The sequence below is a fragment of the Rhinopithecus bieti genome, unplaced genomic scaffold (genome assembly GCF_001698545.2).
Source record: "Rhinopithecus bieti isolate Rb0 unplaced genomic scaffold, ASM169854v2 scaffold_63390, whole genome shotgun sequence".
NCBI classification, from domain to species: Eukaryota; Metazoa; Chordata; class Mammalia; order Primates; family Cercopithecidae; genus Rhinopithecus; species Rhinopithecus bieti.
Window position 1 is genome coordinate 15,039 of NW_016823864.1, and position 22,713 is coordinate 37,751.

The window sequence follows — 22,713 nt, forward strand, 5'->3', positions numbered from 1 at the left end:
TCAAGTCCTCTGTTTCTTTACTAATGTGTCTTGTTTCATTTTTATTATAGAATATGGGGTATTGAAGTATCCTACTAATATATGCTCTGTGATTCTTTAGTTTTTGTCAATATTTGCTTTATATACTTCGAACCTTAATGTGAGATATACACACACACAAATGTACATAAAAATTTGTCATAGGTTCCCAGTGAATGAATCTATTATTACTTAATATCTTCCTTTGTAGCTTTGGAGTTTGGACTTCAAGTAAATTTTATAAAATATGAGAGTTTTTGACTTAAGATATGTAGCTTGTATATTATTTTGAGCTGTTCTACCATTTTGTTAATATGTTTATGGAACATCTACTTCTATTTTGCTGCTCTCAGGTTTTTTTTTTTGGTCATTAAATCTGAAATGACTTGTAGAAAGGCAAGTTGGGTCTTCCTTTTTAAAATATGTTGTATAGATCTCTATTGAAAGTATGTCTCTTGATTGAAAAGTTATATATATGTGTGTGTGTATATATATAATTAAATAGAAAGACTAATGCTATTTGATTCTTTTATTTGATTCTTGTATCTTTGTTCCTCATTTCCTCTCTTTCTGGTCTTTGTGTCTTTTTAATTTCTGTATTAATATGCTTTTACTTTCTTATTTTCTTTTGTGCATCTATACAGATATTTTCTTTGTGATACCTTGGGGTTTACATAAAACCTCTGAAAGATACAACAATATACTTTAATCTTGTAAAAAATTAACTTCAGTTGCAAAGAAATATTCCTCCTCATTACATTTGCTCTCTCTTGTTATTTATGTTGCTAATTATATCTTTATGTTGTACATTCATTAACAGATGTTTATAAAATTTCTATGCTTTTATCTTTAAATTTTTAAACAATAATTTAAAATGTTTTTTGCACCTTTATGATAATGTTATGGAATTCTATTTTTGTGTATGTGCATATCTTTCCCAGAATGATGTGTTTTCATATAATTAGGTGCTATTTTCTTGCATCATGTTATTTTCAGTGAAAGGAACTCTTTTTATCATCTTTGATATGTAGGTCACATGCAGTGCCAATATACTTTCTCAGAATTTGGTTATTTTCGAAGGTTTTTTTCTTTTTATTTGGTAGGACAGTTTTGTTGTTGGTATAATTTTCCCTTGACAGATATTTTTTTCAGGACTTAGACTATAGCACATAGTTCCCTTCTGGCCTGCAAATTTTTTGTTGGCAAATTCACTGTTTATCTCATGAGACTATGCTTGTAAATGACACATCACTTTCCTCTTGTATCCCCCAAGGTTTTCTTTTTGTCTGTGATTTTGAAATTGAGTTCATATATATGTTGGTTATACATGTCTTTATGCATATCCTAGTTTGTTTGTTCAGCTTCTACATTTTACATCATCTTTTCTTCCGGGATTTTTTTTTTTTTTTTGACTGAATCTCGCTCTGTCATCCAGGCTGGAGTGCAGTGGCATGATCTCGGCTCACTGCAACCTCCACTTCCTGGGTTCAAGCAATTCTCCTGTCTCAGCCTCATGTGTAGCTGGGATTACAGGTGCACACCACCATGTCTAGCCAATTTTTGTAGTTTTAGTTGAGATGGGGTTTCACCATGTTGGTCAGGCTGGTCTCGAACTCCTGACCTTATGATTTGCCTGCCTCAGCCTCCCAAAGTGCTGAGATTACAGGCGTGAGCCACTGCACCTGGCCTCTTCTAGGATTTTTAGTTATTATTTCTTTTTGTATTTTTTGCCTCTACAATGTTTTGATGTTTTAATGTTTTTGTTATTCCATTTTTTGTAGTTGTCTGTTTTCCTATTTCACTCACTGTTATTTAATTTGAAATTAATTTATGCATCTTCATTTTTTATGGTTGCTTTCTGAACATTTTATAATTTTTATATGGGGCTATGTTGTTGTAATATTTTGTATGTATTGTATTCTTTGATTGAGATTTGGACATTTAAAAAGAGCTATCTGTCACAGTCTTTATGATGTAGCTTATTTTCTGGCATAGCCCGAAACCAATTTTTTTAGCTAGAGATTCTGGGAATCTCTCAAACATGTTCTTAGAATGTGTCTTGTCTGAAATTTTGTGTTCATTTTTTAGTTAAAGAAATTTATTAGTGTTTCTTCTTAATGGCCAGTCGTCATTTTATACATGTGTTTTCTCTCTGTGGTACTGCAGTCTGTCTACTGCTGTAGCATTTACCTTTGGTCTTAGCAGACTCAAACTGTCATTCTAAAGAATACCACTGTAGTTGTCTGTTCTCATGCTGCTAATAAAGACATACCGAAGACTGGGTAATTTAAAAAGAAAAAAACTTTAGTGGACTCACTGTTCCATGTAAGTGGGGAGACCTTACAATCGTCGCAGAAAATAAAGGAAAATCAAAGTGACATCTTACATGGTAGCAGACAGAGAGAGGGCATGTGCAGAGGAACTCTCTTTTATAAAAACTATCAGATTTTGTGAGACTTGTTAACTGTCACAAGAACTGCATAGGAAATACCTGGCTCCATAATTCAATTACCTCCCACTAGGTTTCTCCCACAACTCAAGAGAATTATGGGAGCTGCAATTCAAAATGAGGTATAAATGGGGACGCAGAACCAAACCATATTAGCCACCACTTCCTTTAGTACTTAATGCCATGGGAGACAGAAACCAGTGTGTAAAAAGCCAGAAATAGAAATGTATGTGGTCACTATTATTGTCGGTTTTTTTGGAAAAAAACAGGTGTTGGCAATTTACTTCTAAAGGCACTGTATTATGTTTGGGGAGCAGGAAGAGGTTTGTTGGGTAAATGTTACGGGCTTTTCCTTCTATGTGACTCTTTGCATTGTGCTCACCTGGGATACTGCACAGAAGTAACTTATTTATAAATCTTTCACAAATGTATTTTGTTCAGCATGTTTTTGTTGAATTTACATGTCTATGAAGGAATTAGTGTCTGTGGTCCTTTTCTGTGCCATCTTGCTTATGTAGTTTGTATAATTTTATAGTTTAGATATATAGAGTATACAAATCTTAGTGTAGCAAGTGGAGTAATTTGTTATTTTTATTTTTTTTCAGTTATGTGTTCTTATTTTGCCCAAGACCTTTGGCCAGAGCAGAACATAAGAAGTTCATTTCAAAAAGTGATACTGAGAAGATATGGAAAATGTAGAGATGAGAATTTACCACTAAGAAAAGACTGTAAAAGTGTGGATGATTGTAAAATGCACAAAAGAGTTTATGAGAAACTTAACAAATGTTTGACAGCTACCCAGAGCAAAACATTTCTATGTTATAAATCTGTAAATGTCATTTACAAATTTTCAAATTCAAATAGATGTAAGACAAGACATCCTAAAAAGAAATCTTTTAAATGTAGCAAATGTGACAAATCATTTTGCATGCTTTCACATCTAATTCAACATAAAATAATTCATACTAGAGTGAATTCCTACAAATGTGAAGAATGTGGCAAAGCCTTTAACCAGTCCTCATACCTTACTACACATAAGATAATTCATACTGGAGAGAAACCATACAAATGTGAAGAATGTGGCAAGGCTTTTAAGCACCCATCAACCCTTAGTAAACATAAGAGAATTCATGGTGGAGATAATTCCTGCCAATGTGAAGAATGTGGAAAAGCTTTTAAGCAATTATCAAACCTTAATAACCATAAGAGAATTCATACTGGAGAGAAACCCTACAAATGTGAACAATGTGGAAAAGCTTTTAATCACTCCTCAACCCTTAGGAAACATAAGATAATCCATAGTGGAGAAAAACCCTACAAATGTGAAGAGTGTGGCAAAGCTTTTAATCGCTCATCAATCCTTAGGAAACATAAGATAATCCATAGTGGAGAAAAACCCTACAAATGTGAAGAATGTGGCAAGGCTTTTAACCACCCATCAACCCGTAGTAAACACAAGAGAATTCATAGTGAAGATAAACCCTACAAATGTGAAGAATGTGGAAAAGCTTTCAAGCAGTTATCAAACCTTAATAACCATAAGAGAATTCATACAGGAGAGAAACCCTTCAAATGTGAAGAATGTGGCAAAGCTTTTAACCAGTTATCAACCCTTACTAAACATAAGAGAATTCATACTGGAGAGAAACCCTACAAATGTGAAGAATGTGGGAAAGCTTTTAAGCAGTCATCAACCCTTACCAAACATAAGAGAATTCATAGTGGAGAGAAACCCTTCAAATGTGAAGAATGTGGCAAAGGCCTTTGTGACTCCTCATCCCTTACTATATGTAAGAGAATTCATAGTGGAGGAAAACCCTACATGTGTGAAGAATGTGGCAAAGGCTTTTGCAAGTCCTCATCCCTTACTACACATGAGGGAATTCATAGTGGGGAAAAACCCTACAAATGTGAAGAATGTGGCAAAACTTTTAACCACCCATCAAACGTTAGTAAACATAAGAGAATTCATAGTGGAGATAAACCCTACAAATGTGGAAAAGCTTTTAAGCAGTTATCAAACCTTAATAACCATAAGGGAATTCATTTTGGAGAGAAACCCTTCAAATGTGAAGAATGTGGCAAAGCTTTTAACCAGTTATCAACCCTCACTAAACATAAGAGAATTCATACTGGAGAGAAACCCTACAAATGTGAAGAATGTGGGAAAGCTTTTAAGCAGTCATCAACCCTTACCAAACATAAGAGAATTCATAGTGGAGAGAAACCCTTCAAATGTGAAGAATGTGGCAAAGGCCTTTGTGACTCCTCATCCCTTACTATATGTAAGAGAATTCATAGTGGAGGAAAACCCTACATGTGTGAAGAATGTGGCAAAGGCTTTTGCAAGTCCTCATCCCTTACTACACATGAGGGAATTCATAGTGGGGAAAAACCCTACAAATGTGAAGAATGTGGCAAAACTTTTAACCACCCATCAAACGTTAGTAAACATAAGAGAATTCATAGTGGAGATAAACCCTACAAATGTGGAAAAGCTTTTAAGCAGTTATCAAACCTTAATAACCATAAGGGAATTCATTTTGGAGAGAAACCCTTCAAATGTGAAGAATGTGGCAAAGCTTTTAACCAGTTATCAACCCTCACTAAACATAAGAGAATTCATACTGGAGAGAAACCCTACAAATGTGAAGAATGTGGGAAAGCTTTTAAGCAGTCATCAACCCTTACCAAACATAAGAGAATTCATAGTGGAGAGAAACCCTTCAAATGTGAAGAATGTGGCAAAGGCCTTTGTGACTCCTCATCCCTTACTATATGTAAGAGAATTCATAGTGGAGGAAAACCCTACATGTGTGAAGAATGTGGCAAAGGCTTTTGCAAGTCCTCATCCCTTACTACACATGAGGGAATTCATAGTGGGGAAAAACCCTACAAATGTGAAGAATGTGGCAAAACTTTTAACCACCCATCAAACGTTAGTAAACATAAGAGAATTCATAGTGGAGATAAACCCTACAAATGTGGAAAAGCTTTTAAGCAGTTATCAAACCTTAATAACCATAAGGGAATTCATTTTGGAGAGAAACCCTTCAAATGTGAAGAATGTGGCAAAGCTTTTAACCAGTTATCAACCCTCACTAAACATAAGAGAATTCATACTGGAGAGAAACCCTACAAATGTGAAGAATGTGGGAAAGCTTTTAAGCAGTCATCAACCCTTACCAAACATAAGAGAATTCATAGTGGAGAGAAACCCTTCAAATGTGAAGAATGTGGCAAAGGCCTTTGTGACTCCTCATCCCTTACTATATGTAAGAGAATTCATAGTGGAGGAAAACCCTACATGTGTGAAGAATGTGGCAAAGGCTTTTGCAAGTCCTCATCCCTTACTACACATGAGGGAATTCATAGTGGGGAAAAACCCTACAAATGTGAAGAATGTGGCAAAACTTTTAACCACCCATCAAACGTTAGTAAACATAAGAGAATTCATAGTGGAGATAAACCCTACAAATGTGGAAAAGCTTTTAAGCAGTTATCAAACCTTAATAACCATAAGGGAATTCATTTTGGAGAGAAACCCTTCAAATGTGAAGAATGTGGCANCATAGTGAATAAAAACCCTTCAAATGTGAAGAATATGGCAAAGCTTTTAACCACCCATCAACCCTTACTAAACATAACTCATAGTGGAGATACACCCTTCAAATGTGAAGAATGTGGCAAAGCTTTCAAGCAGCCATCAAACCTTAGTATACATAAGAGCCTTCATACTGTAGAGAAGGCTTACAAATGTGAAGAATGTGGAAAATCTATTAACTATTTCTCAAACCTTACTAGACATAAGAGAATTCATACTGGAGAGCAACCCTACACATGGGAAGAATGTGGCAAAGCCGTTAACTGTTCCTCAATCCTTACTACACATAAGGCAATTCATACTGCAGAGAAACCCTACAAATGTGAACAGTAGGGAAAGGCTTTGGTGTATTCTTAGCCTTTACTTAACATAAGAATTCATGGTAAAGAGAAACCCGATACAAATGTGAAGAATGTGGCAAAGACTTTTGTGAATCCTCAGCCAGCCCTTGGTAAACATAAAATAACTCATACTGAAGCATGTAGGAAAGCTTTTTACCAGTACTCAACTCTTACTAACCATAAGCGACTTCACACTGAAGAGAAATCCTACACTCATGATGAATGTGGAAAAGTTTTTAACTGTTCCTTAAACCTTACAAAACATGAGATAATGCATAATGAATGGAAACTCTACTAATGGTAATGTGGCAAAGCCTTTAGTGTATTATTAATCTTTATTAAACATAAGGTAGTTCATACTGGAGAGAATTCCAACAAATATGAAAAATGTAATGAAGATTTTAACAAGTTCTCAACACTTATTACACACAATTCATATTGGAGAGAAACCCTACTAGCATGAAGAATGTGGCAAAGCCTTTTACGAGTCCTCAGTTCATAGCAGACATAAAATAATTTATATTGGAGAAAAACTCTATGAACCCAAAAGATGGGACAATGCTTTTAACAACACCTCAAACTTTTTTTTTTTTTTTTGATGGAGTCTCACTCTGTCACCCAGGCTGGAGTGCAGTAGCATGTTCTCAGCTCACTGCAAGCTCCGCCTCCCGAGTTCATGCCATTCTCCTGCCTTAGCCTCACGAGTAGCTGGGACTACAGGCGCCCACCACCATGCCCAGCTATTTTTTTGCATTTTTTACTAGAGATGGGGTTTCACCATGTTAGCCAGGATAGTCTCTATCTCCTGACCTCATAATCCACCTGCCTTGACTTCCCAAAGTGCTGGGATTACAGGCATGAGCCACTGTACCTGGCCCACCTCAAACTTTTGGAAATATAATGTTCCCAGACCCCAGAAATATGAAGAATGTGTCAAAGACTTTAAATGGTTGTCAGTCTTGATTGTAGGTAAGATACTTCATACTGTAGAAAACTACATGTGTGAAGAATGTGACAAAACTTTTAGTGTTCACATTTTATTGCACAAGAAAGCATTTATACTTGAGAAAAAAATTGTAGAATTATAAAGAATGTGGAAAAGCCATTGATATCTGCTCATATCTTAACATCCAAGAACTCAATAAAAGCATTGTAAGTGTAATTACTGGCAAAATATCCTTCAGAAAATATAAACCGTTAAAGTGAAGAAGAGCATTCTGAAGACAAACATTACAAATGTATAGGGGGTTGTAGTATGATTACTTGTGTCATAGGCATTATTGTGCAGATTTTGTATTAGAGGAAAACCCTGAAACAGTTTCTCAAACGTTGTTCAACATAAGGGAATTTATATTGGAGAAAAGCTTAATAAATGTAATGATTTTGAATGAAGAATTGTTAAAAAATGACAGCTAGAAAACACCAGAGTTGATAGTAAAATATATTTTACAGATGCAGTAAATATGAAAAAGACATTTACTTCAAAACTAGGTGTATGTCAACATCAGATATTTCACAGTTGAAATTTCAACTAAGGCACTGACCATCCAGACATTACACTAAATCAGAGTGTTGAGTGTAGAAAATTACCCAAAACTAAAGATGTTAGGTAAATTATTTGTAAATAACTTTAAAATAAGAAAACAGGAGAGTTACAGTTGCATTCAAAGTATGCTATTTTCAATGAAAAAACTTCGTTTTTTTGGGGGGGAAATTAGTAATGATATAATTCATCTCACAAATTACTTCATGTCGTATCTTTTATTTTAGTGGTCATAATAAAATCATAGAAAATATATTTAATATCCATACGTTTCTAAGTCCTGAATAAGTATTTTTAAAAATTTGTTATATATTTTTATTTGAACATGTGAACTCTGCCCACAAACACATACAGACTTTGAGTGCTGATTCACATAAAGTTAAATATACACGTTAGTCTAATGATATGCCTTAATTGTAATAGAATTGTAGAGAGTGTGTATGAGTTTTACCTATTTTCAGAAAAAAAGCGATATTATAACAAAACAATAAGGTGTCTAATATACTAAACTAAAAACCTCATGAATGCTGAATGCAAATCTGTTTAATTCATTACTGTACACACTACTTTTCCTATTTCTTATAATTTGTTTTTTGTTTTATAGTATAAGATGTAATAATTGTGAGCTGGTTAGTAATTTTCATAAAATTTTGTAGGGCAAATGAAATAATTTTTAAATGTAATTTCATAATTAGTATAGTTATACTTTTTTAGTTAGAGCATTGTGTTCAATTGGAGAACCTTCTGTAAGCTTTCTATTTACTTGTTCCTTTTACATTTTAAAATTGACATAAGTAAATTTATTGGCTTATGACATAAGTCAGTTTATTCAGATAACTACTTGGGAGGCTTCATGAGTCATGAGGATTTTGGGTTTGTCTTTTATTGTTTTTTCTGTCTGCTTTTTTTTTTTTGTTTGTTTGTTTGTTTTGTTTTTTTTCTTTTTGTGAGACGGTGTCTCACTCTGTCCCCCAGGCTGGAGTGCAGTGGGATGATCTTGGCTCACTGCAGCCTCCACCTCTCGAGTTCAAGTTCCCCTGTCTCAGCCTTCCCAGTAGCTGGGATTACATGTGCCTGCCATGACACCTGCCTGATTTTTCTGCTTTTAGTTTCATCATGTTGGCCAGGCTTGTCTTGAACTCGTGGCCTCAGGTGATCTGACAGTTTCGGCCTCCCAAAGTGCTGGGATTACAGGTGTGAGCCACTACACCTGGCAAAGATGTTTTGATATATTAATGTAGCAAACAAAAATGACAGTGCTTATGTAACAGATGCTCCATAATTTCTGCTGGAGTTAGCTTGCAAGTTCAAGTCAGAGATGGAAAATATCAGTGGTGAAGAAATAACATTGATTCTTCATGTGAACAGAACCTTTTTCCTGGCTGCACAGCTGACGATTGATTTGAAGATAACTTCTGCTTTTATTTTCTGATTATCTTCAGTTTTTTTGTCTTATGTGTATTCCAACTATGTATGCATCACAGACCTTCTTTTTCTGTGTTATGGCTACAGTGTTCTCACTTTTATTTTTATACCATGTCATTTCACATGGTACATTGTAGATTTTGATTAGAAAGTTGTTTTTTGTTTTGTTTTGTTTTTTGAGATAGAGTTTCACTCTTGTCCAGGCTGTGTGCAGTGGTGATCTCGGGTCACCACAACCTCTGCCTCTTGGATTTAAGTGATTCTCCTGCCTCAGCCTCCGGGGTAGCTGCGATTGCAGGCATGTACCAACATACTCGGCTAATTTTGTATGTTTAGTAGAGATAGGGTTTTTCCATGTTGGTCAGGCTGGTCTCGACCTCCCAACTGCAGGTTATCTGCCCCTCGGCCTTCCAAAGTGCTGAGATTACAGGCGTGAGCCACTCCTCACAGCCTGAAAGTTGGTATTTTTAATGTACTAAAAGTTGGTTTTAACTGGAGAGTTTGCTTATCAATATAACTTTGACATCAGATAAAGGCATACATTATCCACACGGGAGAGAATTAAATCATTTAACATTGTTTTTCTTTGTTTGTAAAAGAAAATTTTAAAAGATTCTTATACAAAGTGTGCCAAATATAAAATATATCTTTGAAATTAAATTTCTAACAGTTAATGGTAAGGAATTTTTAATGTTTTGTGATATAGCACAACTTATGTTTCCATGCAGAATATTCTGTATTTAAGCGTGAATGTTAAAATTTGCAAAATAATAAAATTACCTCTGTAGATTTTAAATTTGAATAATTTTTGATATTGATATTACAATTTGAAGGAATTTCTCAGTTGTATAAATTTTTTATTGGGTGAAGTTTAGCATACAATTTTTATACTTAGTCACCTAACTGCAGCCAACTCCTTGGCCATTTTCTCTGGAAAACGTGAAGATTATGCCAGTTTTTGAATTAAAAGATTTTCTGTTATTTTGCTTGCAAACTTGTTTACTGTGTTCACAGAGTGGCCAGTCATAGGACCACCAGCAATGCCTGCACTTTTACTGTCTTTAATTCCATTACCATCATCACCAGAAACTCCAGGTGTCCCAAACTTAAAGTAAAAGCCCTAAAATACATTGGCTTCTCCCAGGTACTGTGCTGTGTCCAGAACATGATGTTAGCTATCAGAGTTTCTATGGTTATAATTGACAAATGACAAAACAGCACAAAGTTATATATTGTTAGTACTATTCAGGCAAGTTTATGACAAATAGAGACCATATTTGAACTATTGTTAACTTTCTATAAAGTTTTAAAAATATTTTAACTTGATAGGGGAAAAGGGTATTCTTTAAAATACGATATTTTGAAGTATATATACATTGTCAAATGCTTAGTTGTATGTAATAAATGCATTAACTCACAGAATCAACATTTTTGCCGTGGGACCACATGGCATTGTCTTAGCATTTTTCAAAAATACAAATACATTATTATGCACTATAGCCACCATGCTGTACAATAAATCTCTTATTCTTCCTATGCAACTATAGTTATGTATTCTTGGAAAGACATTTTTCCAACCCCCCTTTTCTTCTAAATACCTTGGCACCTGGTGGTCACTATTATACTCTGTACTTCAATGTTTTTTAGAATCCATGTGTAAGTGGAATCATGAGATACTAGTCTTTCTATGACTGGCTTAATTCAACTAATATCTTCCAGGTTAATCCATGTCATTTAAAATAATAGAATTTTTTAAAAGATAAATAATCCATTTTGTATATATACCATATTGTATTCATTTATGTATTAGATGTTGAACAGTTAATTCTATATTTGGACTATTGTGAAGGGTGCTGCAAACAACATAGAAGTGCAAGTATTTGTTCATTCTTATTTTATTTTGAATATCTAAAAGTGCAATTACTGTATTATATGGTAGATTGATTTTAAATTTTTTTCAGAAATCTCTCTTTTTTTTAATGGCTGTCCTCATTTATGTTCAAACCAATAGTGTGCAGGCATTTTCTTTACATCTTTACCAACGCTCTTTTTTTTTTCATTTGGTAAGAATTTTTGTAACAGGAGTGATTTGATAGCTCATAGTATTTTTTGTTGCCTTCCTCTGACAATAATTGACACTGAGCATTTTTTAATATATCTCTTGGCCATGTCTTTTCTTGAAAAATATTTTAAGATTTTTGCTCATAGTTATTTGTTTTTTGTTGTGTAGTCATTTGAGTTTCTTGCATATTTTATATATTATCCCCTTGTCACTCAATAATTTGCAAATACTTTCTCCCATTGTTTAGTTGTCTTGTAATGTTGATTGTATTAGATTCTGTACAGCAGGTTTTTAATTTGAAATAATCTGTCTTCCATTTTTTCTTTTATTCTCTGGGATTTTGAGGTTAAATTTAAAAAATCATTGCCCAGACCAATGCTGTGAGCCTTTTAGTCTGTGTGTTTATAGTAGTTTAGAGTTTCCAGTCTTACATTTAAGTAACTAATTTATTTTGAATTCTGAGATGAGGATCTCATTTTATTGCTTTGAATGTGGATATAAAGTTTCCTCAACACCATTTATTGAAGATACTGTCTTTTCCCTAAGAAACTGTCACCTTTTAAAGTATGTTACTGGTATTTTGATAGAGGTTGCATTATAACTGTAGATCACTATGTGTAATAGAGGTAGTTAACAATATTAATGCCAATTCATGAATGAGTAATATTTTCCATTTTGTGTTATTTAATGTTTTAGAGTACAGTGTAAAGTGTTTCACCTTTTGGTTGAGTTTGTTTCAAAGTATAGTTACTACAGTTATTGTGGATAAGATTGTTTTTAAATTTCATTTTGATATAGTTGTTAGAGTATAGAAGTCCTACTGACTTTAGGATGTTGCTTTTGTGTTCCGCAAATTTAATGAATTTGTTTAATAGTTCTGATATTTTTTAGTAAAGTGTTCAACTTTTCTATACATAAGATTGTGTCATATTTGAACAGGATAATTTAACTTCTTTTATTCAATCTGAATTCCTTTGATTTTATTCTCTAATTTCTCTATCTTGGACATTTGTACCATGTTTAGTAGGACTGAAGAAAGTGGACATCCTTGTTCTAGCTCATAGAGTGAAAGCTTACAACTTTTCCTGTTTAGTGTGTTCTTAGGTGTTTTTTTTTTTGCTATGCATGAGATATTTTGACTTGAGATGATTTTTTTCTATATCTAATTTTTTCAGAGATTTATCATAAAGGGATGTTAAATTATGTCAAACTTTTATTCTACATCTATTTAAATTTTAGAGTTGTGAAATCATAACTAATCCTACATAAATAAAGTTTTAAAGACTACTATGAACATCACTGTGCATGCAAATTACAAAATTTGTAGAAAATAAATAATTTTCTGAATACTCACAACTTCCCAAGATTGAACCAAAAGAAACAGAAGTCTTGAACAGAGCAAAAATGTATAAAATGTATAATGAGATTGAGTAAGTAATACAAAACATACCAATCACAAAAGGCCCTGGATGGCTGGGTGTGGTGGCCCATACCTGTAATCCCAACACTCTGGGAGGCCATGGCAGGTGGATCACCTGAGGTCGGGAGTTCAAGACCAGCCTGAAAAACACGGAGAAACTCTGTCTCTACTAAAAATACAAAAAATAGGCAGGGGTGGTGGTACATGCCTGTAATCCCAACTACTTGGGAGGCTGAGGCAGGAGAATTGGCTCAACCTGGGTGGTGGAGGTTGTGGTCAGCTGAGATCATGCCATTGCACTCCAGCCTGGGCAACCAGAGTGAAACTCTGTCTCAGAATAATAATAATAATAATAATAATAATAATAATAATAATATAATCCCTGGATCAGAAGAATTCACAGCCAAATTCTACCACATATACGAAGATGAGCTGGTGCTATACTGAATGTATTCCAAGAAAATCAAGGTGAGATTCCACCCTAACTCATTATGTGAAATTGGTATTATCTTGATACTAGAATCTAGTGAAGAACAACAATAACAAAAGAAAAACACAGGCCAATGTTCCTGTGAACATTAAAACAAATTCTCCATGAAATACCAGCAAGCTGAATTCATGAGTAAATATTTTGCCACAATCATGTGAGTTTTATTCTGTATTCAAGAATGTTTCATTATATGCAAGTCAATAAGTGCAATTTACCTTGTAAAATAATAGCAAAAGTTATGAACTAAATAGATGCAGAAAAAGCACTAAGAAAATCCAATATTTATGGGGCAATGACAAAACATACCTCAATAAGAGCCATCTATTACAAATTCTCAACCAACATCATACTGAACAAGCCAATGTGGATGCATTCTTCATATGAATAGAAGTAAGACCAGAAAATCTACTGTAAACACTCCTGTTAACATAGTTCTGGAAATCCTAGCCAGAGCAGTTTAACAAAAGGCATTTATATAACAATAACGTCAAATTATCTTCACTGATGACATAATTTTCTACCTAGATTTCACCAAAAGACTTCTAAGCCTAAAAATGACTTCAGCAAAGTCTCAGAATATAAAATCAATATAGACAAATGAGTAGCATTTCACACACCAATAACATTGAAGCTGAGAACAAAATTGAAAACATGGTTCTGTTTACAATAGACACAAAAAATAATACCTAGGAATATGTTAAATCAAGGAAGTAAAGTATCTCTACAAGGAGAACCACAAAATACTGCTGAAAGAAATTAGAGACAACACAAATATTAACGGAAAAGCATACCATGCTCATTGAATTGAATAGTCAATAAAATTCAAATGTTTAGGCTGACTAAAGCAACCTGCAGATTAAGTGTTATTTCTATCATGCTATCAATGCCATTTTTATAGAAAAAAATACTATTCTAAAATTTATATGGAAGAATAAAAATGCCCAAATAGCCAAGGCAACTTTACACAAAAAGAACCTGGAGGCCCCCCCACATTACCTGAGTTCAAACTGTACTACAAACTACAGTTACCAGTATAACATGGTTCTGTTGCAATAATATACATATAGACCCCTGGAACAGAAGAGAGAGCCCTGAAATAAAGGTACACTTCTACAACCAACTTATTTTTGACAAAGTCAACAGAAATAGATGAATGGGAATTAACTCCCTGTTCAATAAATGGTACCAAGAAAATTGGTTAGTCATGTGCGGAAGAAGAAAACTGGACCCCTACCTCTTAACATATAAAAAACATGACTAAAGATAGATTAATAACTGTGAGACTTCAAGCTATAGAAATCCTAGATGAACACCTAGAAATTATTCTAGGTACTGGCTCCTAAAGAAAATTTATGACTGACATTTTAAAAGTGAGTGCAACACAAAAATAAAAAATTCCATCTAATTAAAGAGCTTCTACACAGCAAAAGAAACCATTAGCCAAGTAAACAGACAACCTGCATTATGGAATTAAATATTTGTAAACTGCATATAAGAAGGATTAATATACAGAATTTATGAGAAATTTAATAAGCAAAAAAGGAGACAGATGAAATAGGCACTTCTCAAAGGAAGACCTAAGAGCTGGCAATAAACATGCAAAAAGTTGCTCAGTATTCATAATCATCAGAGTGACGTACATCAAAATGACAGTGTGGTACCATTTTATACCAGTTAGAATTGCTGTTATTAAAAAGTGAAAAAACAGATGTTGTAGTTTCAAAGAAAAGGAAATTTTTATGCACTTGGTGAGAATGCAAATTAATTGAGCTCCTGTGGAAAGCAGTTTGGGGATTTCTCAAATAACTAAAAATAAAATTATCTTTTGACCCATCAACCTCATCAGTGGGTATATAGCCAAAGAAGAATAAATTATTTTACCAAGAAGATACTAAACAATCACTTGTTTATTGAAGCACTATTTACAAAAGCAAAGACATATAATTAAACGAGGTACTTAGGAATCTTAGATTGGATAAGAATAATGAGGTACTTATACACCATGCAATACTATACAGCCACAGAAAATAATAAATAATTTTTTTGTGCAGCAACATGTATACAGCAGAAGGCCATATTCTAAGCTAATTAACACAAATCAGAAAAACAAATACCACATGTTCTCACTTATATGTGGGAGCTAAACATTGGGTGCACATGGAAACAGTAAACACTGGGAATTTTAAAAGGAAAAAAGGAAGGGAGACAAGTATTGAGAAACTATCGGATCTGATGTATGCTGCTTGGGAAATGGGATTATTAAGTGCCCAAACCTCAACATCATGCAATATACTAGTGTTACAAATCTGCCTATGTACCTTCTGAATTTAAAAATAATTAAATCCTTTGTGGTATAATGACATGTTAGATTTCTCCAATTCTGGGTTAACAGTTGTAATTAGTGGTGAAAGAATTATTTACTCCTTAAGGCATAGGAATGAATGTTTGTTTACCAGGTCTCTTTGCATTCTATAAGCTGCTATCTCTGAAAACTCTTGACCTATAGCCTGAGAAGTGTTTTATTCCTAAGTATGCAGCTAAAACAAATGACTCTACATCTTTATCATTTATTATCTGTACAGTAGACTCTAGAGTTAATTTGTAACTCTACTCTTGGGGTAAAATGGTATGTTTAATCCCTTTTTTTTCAGAATGAACCATTTTTGAAAATGTGAGGCTGTGAAAATCCTGCTAAATTGCTGAATTAGGAAAAGGAAATATTTTTAAAAAATGCATAAAGGTCTTACTGCCATAGCTCAATAATGATGAAACAGACAGTGTGGGTTATTCAAGACCTACATTGCTGCAAATGCTCATTCCATCACAATCATTCTGGTAAAAAAAGGAACAATGGGTTAAGAAGGTTTAGAATACTTTTCTGATTCAATTGCAATGTTAGATTTCTGTTTTTATTTGCTATATAGAAGTCTGTACTTCAACAAAAGATGCCATGAATTTCAAGTTAATACGCTCACACATATATTCTCTCTAGAAGGGTACTAATGTGTTTGAATCGAAATGTAGCATTTGTGGCCAGGCACAATGGCTCATGCGTGTAATCAGACCTACATTGCTGCAAATGCTCATTCCATCGCAATCATTCTGGTAAAAAAAGGGAACAATGGGTTAAGAAGGTTTAGAATACTTTTCTGATTCAATTGCAGTGTTAGATTTGTTTTTATTTGCTATATAGAAGTCTGTACTTCAACAAAAGATGCCATGAATTTCAAGTTAATATGCTCACACATATATTCTCTCTAGAAGGGTACTAATGTGTTTGAATCGAAATGTAGCATTTGTGGCCAGGCACAATGGCTCATGCGTGTAATCCTAGCACTTTGGGAGGCTAAGGTGGGCGATCACCTGAGGTCAATGAGATCAGACTGGCCAACATGGTGAAGCCCCATCTCTACTAAAAATACAAAGTTAACTTGGCATGGTTGTGCACACCTGTAATCCTACCTACTCGAAAGTTTAAGGCAGGAGAATCGCTTGAGCCCAGGAGGCAGAGGTTGCAGTGAGCCAAGATTGCACCATTGCACTCCAGTCTGGGTGACAAGAGTGACTCCATCTCAACAACAACAACAAAAATGTAGCACTTCTGGCCTTTCTTGTGCTGCTCTGTTTGTGTGAAATAGGATGGCAGAAAGTAAAGCAGAGTCAATCATGATATTTCTAGTTTCTACAGTGACAGCATCTGAAATCTAGTGTTAAGTCAACTAGAAATAATGATAGTATTTACAAACTGAGAAAAAATAGTTCTTTATTTTTAGTTTATGTTTTATAGTTTATAAAATGTAGTTTCTGAATTATTAAGTTAAACAACTTGAACATGCAGATACATAAAATTTCATCTGAATGATAGTATTTTATTTATTTATTTATTTATTCTATTTATTAGTTTATTTATTTATTTATTTGAGATGGAGTCTTGCTCTGTGCACCCGGCTGGAGTTGCAGTGGCCGGATCTCAGCTCACTGCAAGCTCCGCCCTTACCGGGTTTACGCCATTCTCCTGGCTCAGCTCCCCGAAGTAGCTGGGAACTACAGGCAGCCCGCCGCACCCTCGGCCCAGCTAGTTTTTTGTAATTTTTTTAGTAAGAGACGGGGTTTTCAACCGTGTTTAGCCAGGATGGTCTGCGAGCCTCCTGACCTGTGATCCACCCCCGTCTCGGCCTCCCCAAAGTGCTAGGATTAGCAGGCTTGAGCCACCGAGGTGGCCCCGGCCTGGATGAAGTATTAATATTTTAAATAAGCTTATGATTATTGAGTTAGCAGTTGGCCGGCTCCACCTGGGTTTATCTGAAAGCAGTAGTGTTTATTTTCTAAAGTATAAATAGAGAATGAGGCTTTCCAATATGCCTAAGTATAGAGATCTTTTAAGATTAGGGGGCACTATGATTATAGTCTGAATAGAACATTATAGATTTCAAGTAAGCAGAAAATTTTGATTTTTTAATAGATATGAAAAAGGCAATGAAAATAATTTTTAAAGTGAGTTTTTAAAAAAAAACTTCAGTGTTAGGTAAAATAACATTTGAAACCCCACATTGTGACTGACTAGTAATTCCAAATCTGTTTTTATTTTAGTGCACTGAGAAAAACTTAATTAATTATTCAACAAAGGATATTTTTGTATATTAGTGGTTTTGAAAACTTTCAGAAACTATTTATTCATAAAAATTCAATATATTTTAAAATAAAATTATTGCCTTTTAAGTCAGAAGAGGGATGTCATTGTTAGAATTAATCTACCAAAGTATTTGTTTTAGACTTAATAATAACTACTTTAAACTGAAAATCAAGTTCTACATACTAGCTAAGGGTTAAAAAATGATATTAAAATTTATCTTTATTTCTACTAAATTAGAAAATTTAAAGCTGAAATGCGAAGTCAGGAATGAAAACAAGCATTGGATTAGAGTGTGTTTGGCATGGTGGTTAAGATTGAAACTCAGTATCAGGTAGTTCCTGATTGCATCCCAGGTCAGCCAATTATGGGCTGTATGACCTGAATAGTTTTATGTCCTCTCTGTGCTTGACTCCTCAGCTGTACACTGAGGATAATACTGCCAAAATCCTAGGGTTTTGGTAAAATGGAAGCAATTAATGCAAATAAAGGTGCCAGAAGAGGACACAGCACATAGCAAGTGTACGGACAATTTATAAGCTCTTATTTGTTGATTCTGTTAGATCATGATAAATGCTAATCCTGAAAACAAGGTGGCCACATTAGTAGTTTGTAACCCATTTTCATTCTTACTCAGTCTGTGGTAAAATAGAAGTTGGCAAATTCCCATATATTCATATACGACATGGATATAAATATGAAAAGATTTCTTATTGAGTACTATTCACACTCCAGTAACACTAGATAAATAAGCATTTAAATGCTGGGTGTTTGTCAATTTTAAAATTAGAGAAGGAGGCAAACTCTTTTTTCATATATTTAATAAATTCCTTATGTTCATTTGTTAAATTTAAATGTAGTTTAAAATATAAATTCAAATAACTTTTCTTCTCTAACAAGTGAAGGAAATTATTTATTTAGACATTTAGAGAATTTTAAAGAGTTGCTTTAGAGTCTTTTAAAGTATTATATTGTTTTGAACATAAAAAATCAACATTTGATTCCTGAGTGTTGGGTTCAGACTATTCATGATATTAAAAGTTTACTTACCTACATCACGAAATGAGCAAGCCAGTTGAAATAAAATGTATATGTGTATGTTTCCTGGAATTTTAAGAGGAAAAAACATTTTTTCTCTAGTCTAATTTCTTAAAGTTTTCTCTCTTTTTTTTAAATTACTAGTATTTTAGATTGACAAATTAAAGATGTATACATTTATGGGATACAATGGGATGTTTTAATATAGGTATATAATATGAAATAAGCCATATTAAAGAACATTTGTCAGCTCACTTAGCAATCATTTTTTGTGGTGAGACATTTGAAATTTACTCCCGGTTATTTTGAAATATATAATACAGTACAGTTTACTAGAGTCATGCTGCTGTGTAATCTCAAAACTTATTTTCCCCATTTGAAACCTTGTACCCTTTAGTCAACAACTTCTTATTTTCTTCCCACCACTCCCAGCCTCTAATAACCATTATTCCACTTTCTACTTTTTTGAGTTAAACTTTGTTAGATTCTACATATAAATGAGATCATGCAGTATTTGTCTTTCTTTGTCAGGTGTATTCCGTCTAGCATAGTGTCCTCCAAATTTATCTATATTGTTTTAAATAATAAGATTTACCCCTTTTAAGACTAAATAGTATTCCATTGTGTATCTATACCACATTTAAGAAAATTAATTTAGATATATTAATGTATTCATCTATTGGTTTGAAACAATCGTTTCTTATTTAGGGATATTTTTTATCAAAGCAGGTGTGTCTCAGATGACTAGAAGTGAAACCTCATGCCTTGGAATTACCAGATAAACATTCCTTGGCCTTTGTTATATGCATCAAAAGGATTGATGGCGTGAGTTTACTGGTGCAGAGAACCATTGCAAGTCTTCGCCTAAAGAAAATTTTAGAGGTGTGTTTGTAAAAGTCACCCCACCCAGAAACTAAAAGTCTGCTTATAGTGGAAGCTTATATAGTGGGACCTTATGGGACCTGGGGATTTCCAAATCTGAAGTCTGTCCAGGATCTCATTTTGAAGCGTGGACAAGCCAAGGTCAAGAATAAGACCATCCTTCTGACAGACAACACAGTGATTTGAGGAGCATCTGGGGAAGTTTGGTGTCATTTGCTTGGAAGACTAGTAATGAAATTGCCTTTCCAGAGAAGCATTTCCAGGAGATCTCATGGTTCTTGTGCCCTTTCCACCTCTCAGTGGCCTGTCATGCTACCAAAATAGAACAGGCTTCCTCAAGGAAATGGGCACACCTGGGTATTGAGATGAACACATCAAGCAGCTTACCTGTCAGCTGAACTAGACCCAGTTGCCAAAACTGCAGTGAATTTTATCAATGAAATGGAAACATGTTTTGCCTTTTGGAGAATTTGTATCAAGTATATTCAGAGAAGATTATTTCCCGGTTTACCTTCAAAACTGGAAAGGAAGGGTCAAAGAAAAGACAGTAGCTTATATTCATGGCAAGTAACTCTCATCACAGTCCAGTTTCAAGGAAAATTCCAGAGTTTTCCACATTGGCTGCCACCTTATCTGAAAGCAGCATATTCTATGGAGGAAGGAATCTTGCTTTGTTCCATCTTCTATTCTAGGGTTTAATGTTGGTAAGTGAGTAACTCTAGCATTTGTACAAGCTCCCTAAGACTCCTGCAGCAGTCAACCAAGCACAGGGACGTAATTGAATCTGGAGATTCCTGGGGACTTGTTTTGAAAAGACATGACATACACAGAAGAAGAAAGGCACAAAAGTAAATATTCATTTGTCTCTGCTGTAAGTCTATGTTCTAACTTTTCAGTGATGGCTTTGAGGGCTCTCAGACTTGACTGGCTCTAAGTGTATCTGGTGACTTTTGTATTCTAACCTGAAACTGGTTTAGTACTTTTCCTAAAAGCTCAACATTTGAGAATGGGGACTCCTTCACCAGAAAACATGTATAAACTCAAAATGTTGCTTGCAGTTCTGTGGTGTTTAGACCTTTCTCAATTACCTGTGCTCTTTACGGGTTTTGTTTTTTTTTTTGGTTTTGTTTTGTCTTTGTCTTGAGATGGAATCTCACTCTGTTGCAGCTCTGATCTCAGCTCACTGCAGCCTCCACCTTCTTGGTTCAAGTGATTCTCCTGCCTCAGCCTCCCAAGTATCTGGGATTACAGGCATGTGCCATCATGACTGGATAATTTTGTATTTTAGTAGAGATGGAGACAGGGTTTTCACCATGTTGGCCAGGCTAGTCTCGAACTCCTGACCCCAAGTGATCCACCCACCTCTGCCTCCCAAAGTGCTGGGATTACAGGCGTGAGCAACCGCACCTGGCCCTTGTGTACCTTATGTGAGGAAGTCCTGCTCTTAATCCATATATGTCATGCAGACTCTGATCTTGCTACTCTTGTTCCATGTCCTGTGGAAGACCAAAGTTTACCAAGATAGCTTTTCCTTTCATGTTGGCAGACAGTGTTGCCCCTGCACCATCTATAACTCAGAAATGCCCACCATTTCTCCCCTGGGCTTCAGGATAGAATTACCTCATTTTCTGATGATCAGCAGTCTCCCTTAAAACACAAATCAGGAAGAAATTAACAGTTTTCTTCATTTGGCATAAATGAAATTAGCACTTATTGGCTTTCTAGGCCCCAGACAGGAAGGCAACTTAATTTGTTCCTTGCATATTCTAGTTTCCAGAAGTATTACCCCTTGTCCTGCTGGTAATGACAGTAGCTAGCAGACCAGCAACTGGGCATCTGGGGATTTTAACCCTGAAAACAGTGGGTCTGATAGTGCTTGTGTTTTTCATCAGTGTCCACCCCAAGTGGGTCTGAAGTTCCTGCTACTGTCTTCACTTAGTTACCCCCCCACTTGCCATCTGAGCAGTTGGTGAGGATGTGCCAGGCCTAGGTTAAACTTGGAAACATGCTTGACCATTCTATTCCCTGTTCCTTTCAGATCAGTTTGGCTGCAATTTTGACTCCTGGGACCCTCAAGCATAGCTGGGAAATCAAGTTAGAGGTATAACTGCCTTAAAATATGCCCACTTATGAGGTAATTAGATTGATTCTCTCCAGAGGTAACCTGCCAAGAAGAGATGCTATAGATGTTACTCTTATACTGTAAAACATTGTGAAATCAGATAACTTTAAAATGATGTATTACAAACTTATGGAAAAAGCAGTTGTGACTATGGAAGCCCAAGGCTTATATCCCAGCTGTCTTACACTAAATATGGGTACAGTGTTTCCACTCTTGTCTAAAAATGGGAGCTAATACCCTCCAACCTGTTTGCCTGACATGGTGGTTAAAAGGATTAAGCAAAGCAATAGTTTGTAATTTATTCTGTCAGAGCAAACTGATGGTAAATAAAAGGAATAAGTTGACTAAAAATAACTTTTTTTTAAAAATAAGAAAAACCATAAAACATGTTTGTAATTTATAATTGTAAACAAATAAAAGATGTTATGAAAATCAAATTCACATCTTTGAATGGCTTGGCATAATAGCCATGTTTTTTTAAATGGCTAGATTACTGACAAAAAGCAAAGAAAATATTTTGGTTTTGCTCAATCATTAAGTTTTTGACCTTCTAAATCTAAAATACTGCCAAAAGGATTTGAAGGGAATATTTTTTAGGTTGGCTTCTTAGGGTTTCCAATGCAATACAAGAAGAATTTTGATAGGCCAAAAAAAAAAAAAAAAAAAAATATCATTAGAAAAAAAAAAAT

The 22,713-nt window shown here is 34.6% G+C and overlaps 1 protein-coding gene across 3 annotated transcripts in view; it reads left to right on the forward strand.

Annotated features, from left to right (window-relative positions):
- Positions 1–22,713, forward strand: part of LOC108521911 (zinc finger protein 85-like) — a 45,532-nt gene that overhangs the window by 13,798 nt on the left and 9,021 nt on the right. For 2 of the 3 annotated variants that reach the window (XM_017861937.1, XM_017861938.1), the window contains 4 exons: positions 3,073–4,227; positions 4,471–4,722; positions 5,050–5,712; positions 6,160–6,934. In XM_017861937.1, coding sequence (XP_017717426.1) covers positions 3,073–4,227; positions 4,471–4,722; positions 5,050–5,712; positions 6,160–6,404 — 2,315 coding nt within the window. In that variant the 3' untranslated portion in view covers positions 6,405–6,934. Of the gene's footprint in view, positions 1–3,072; positions 5,947–6,126; positions 6,935–22,713 lie in introns of those variants that run through there. The other variant, XM_017861936.1, reaches the window with a different exon arrangement.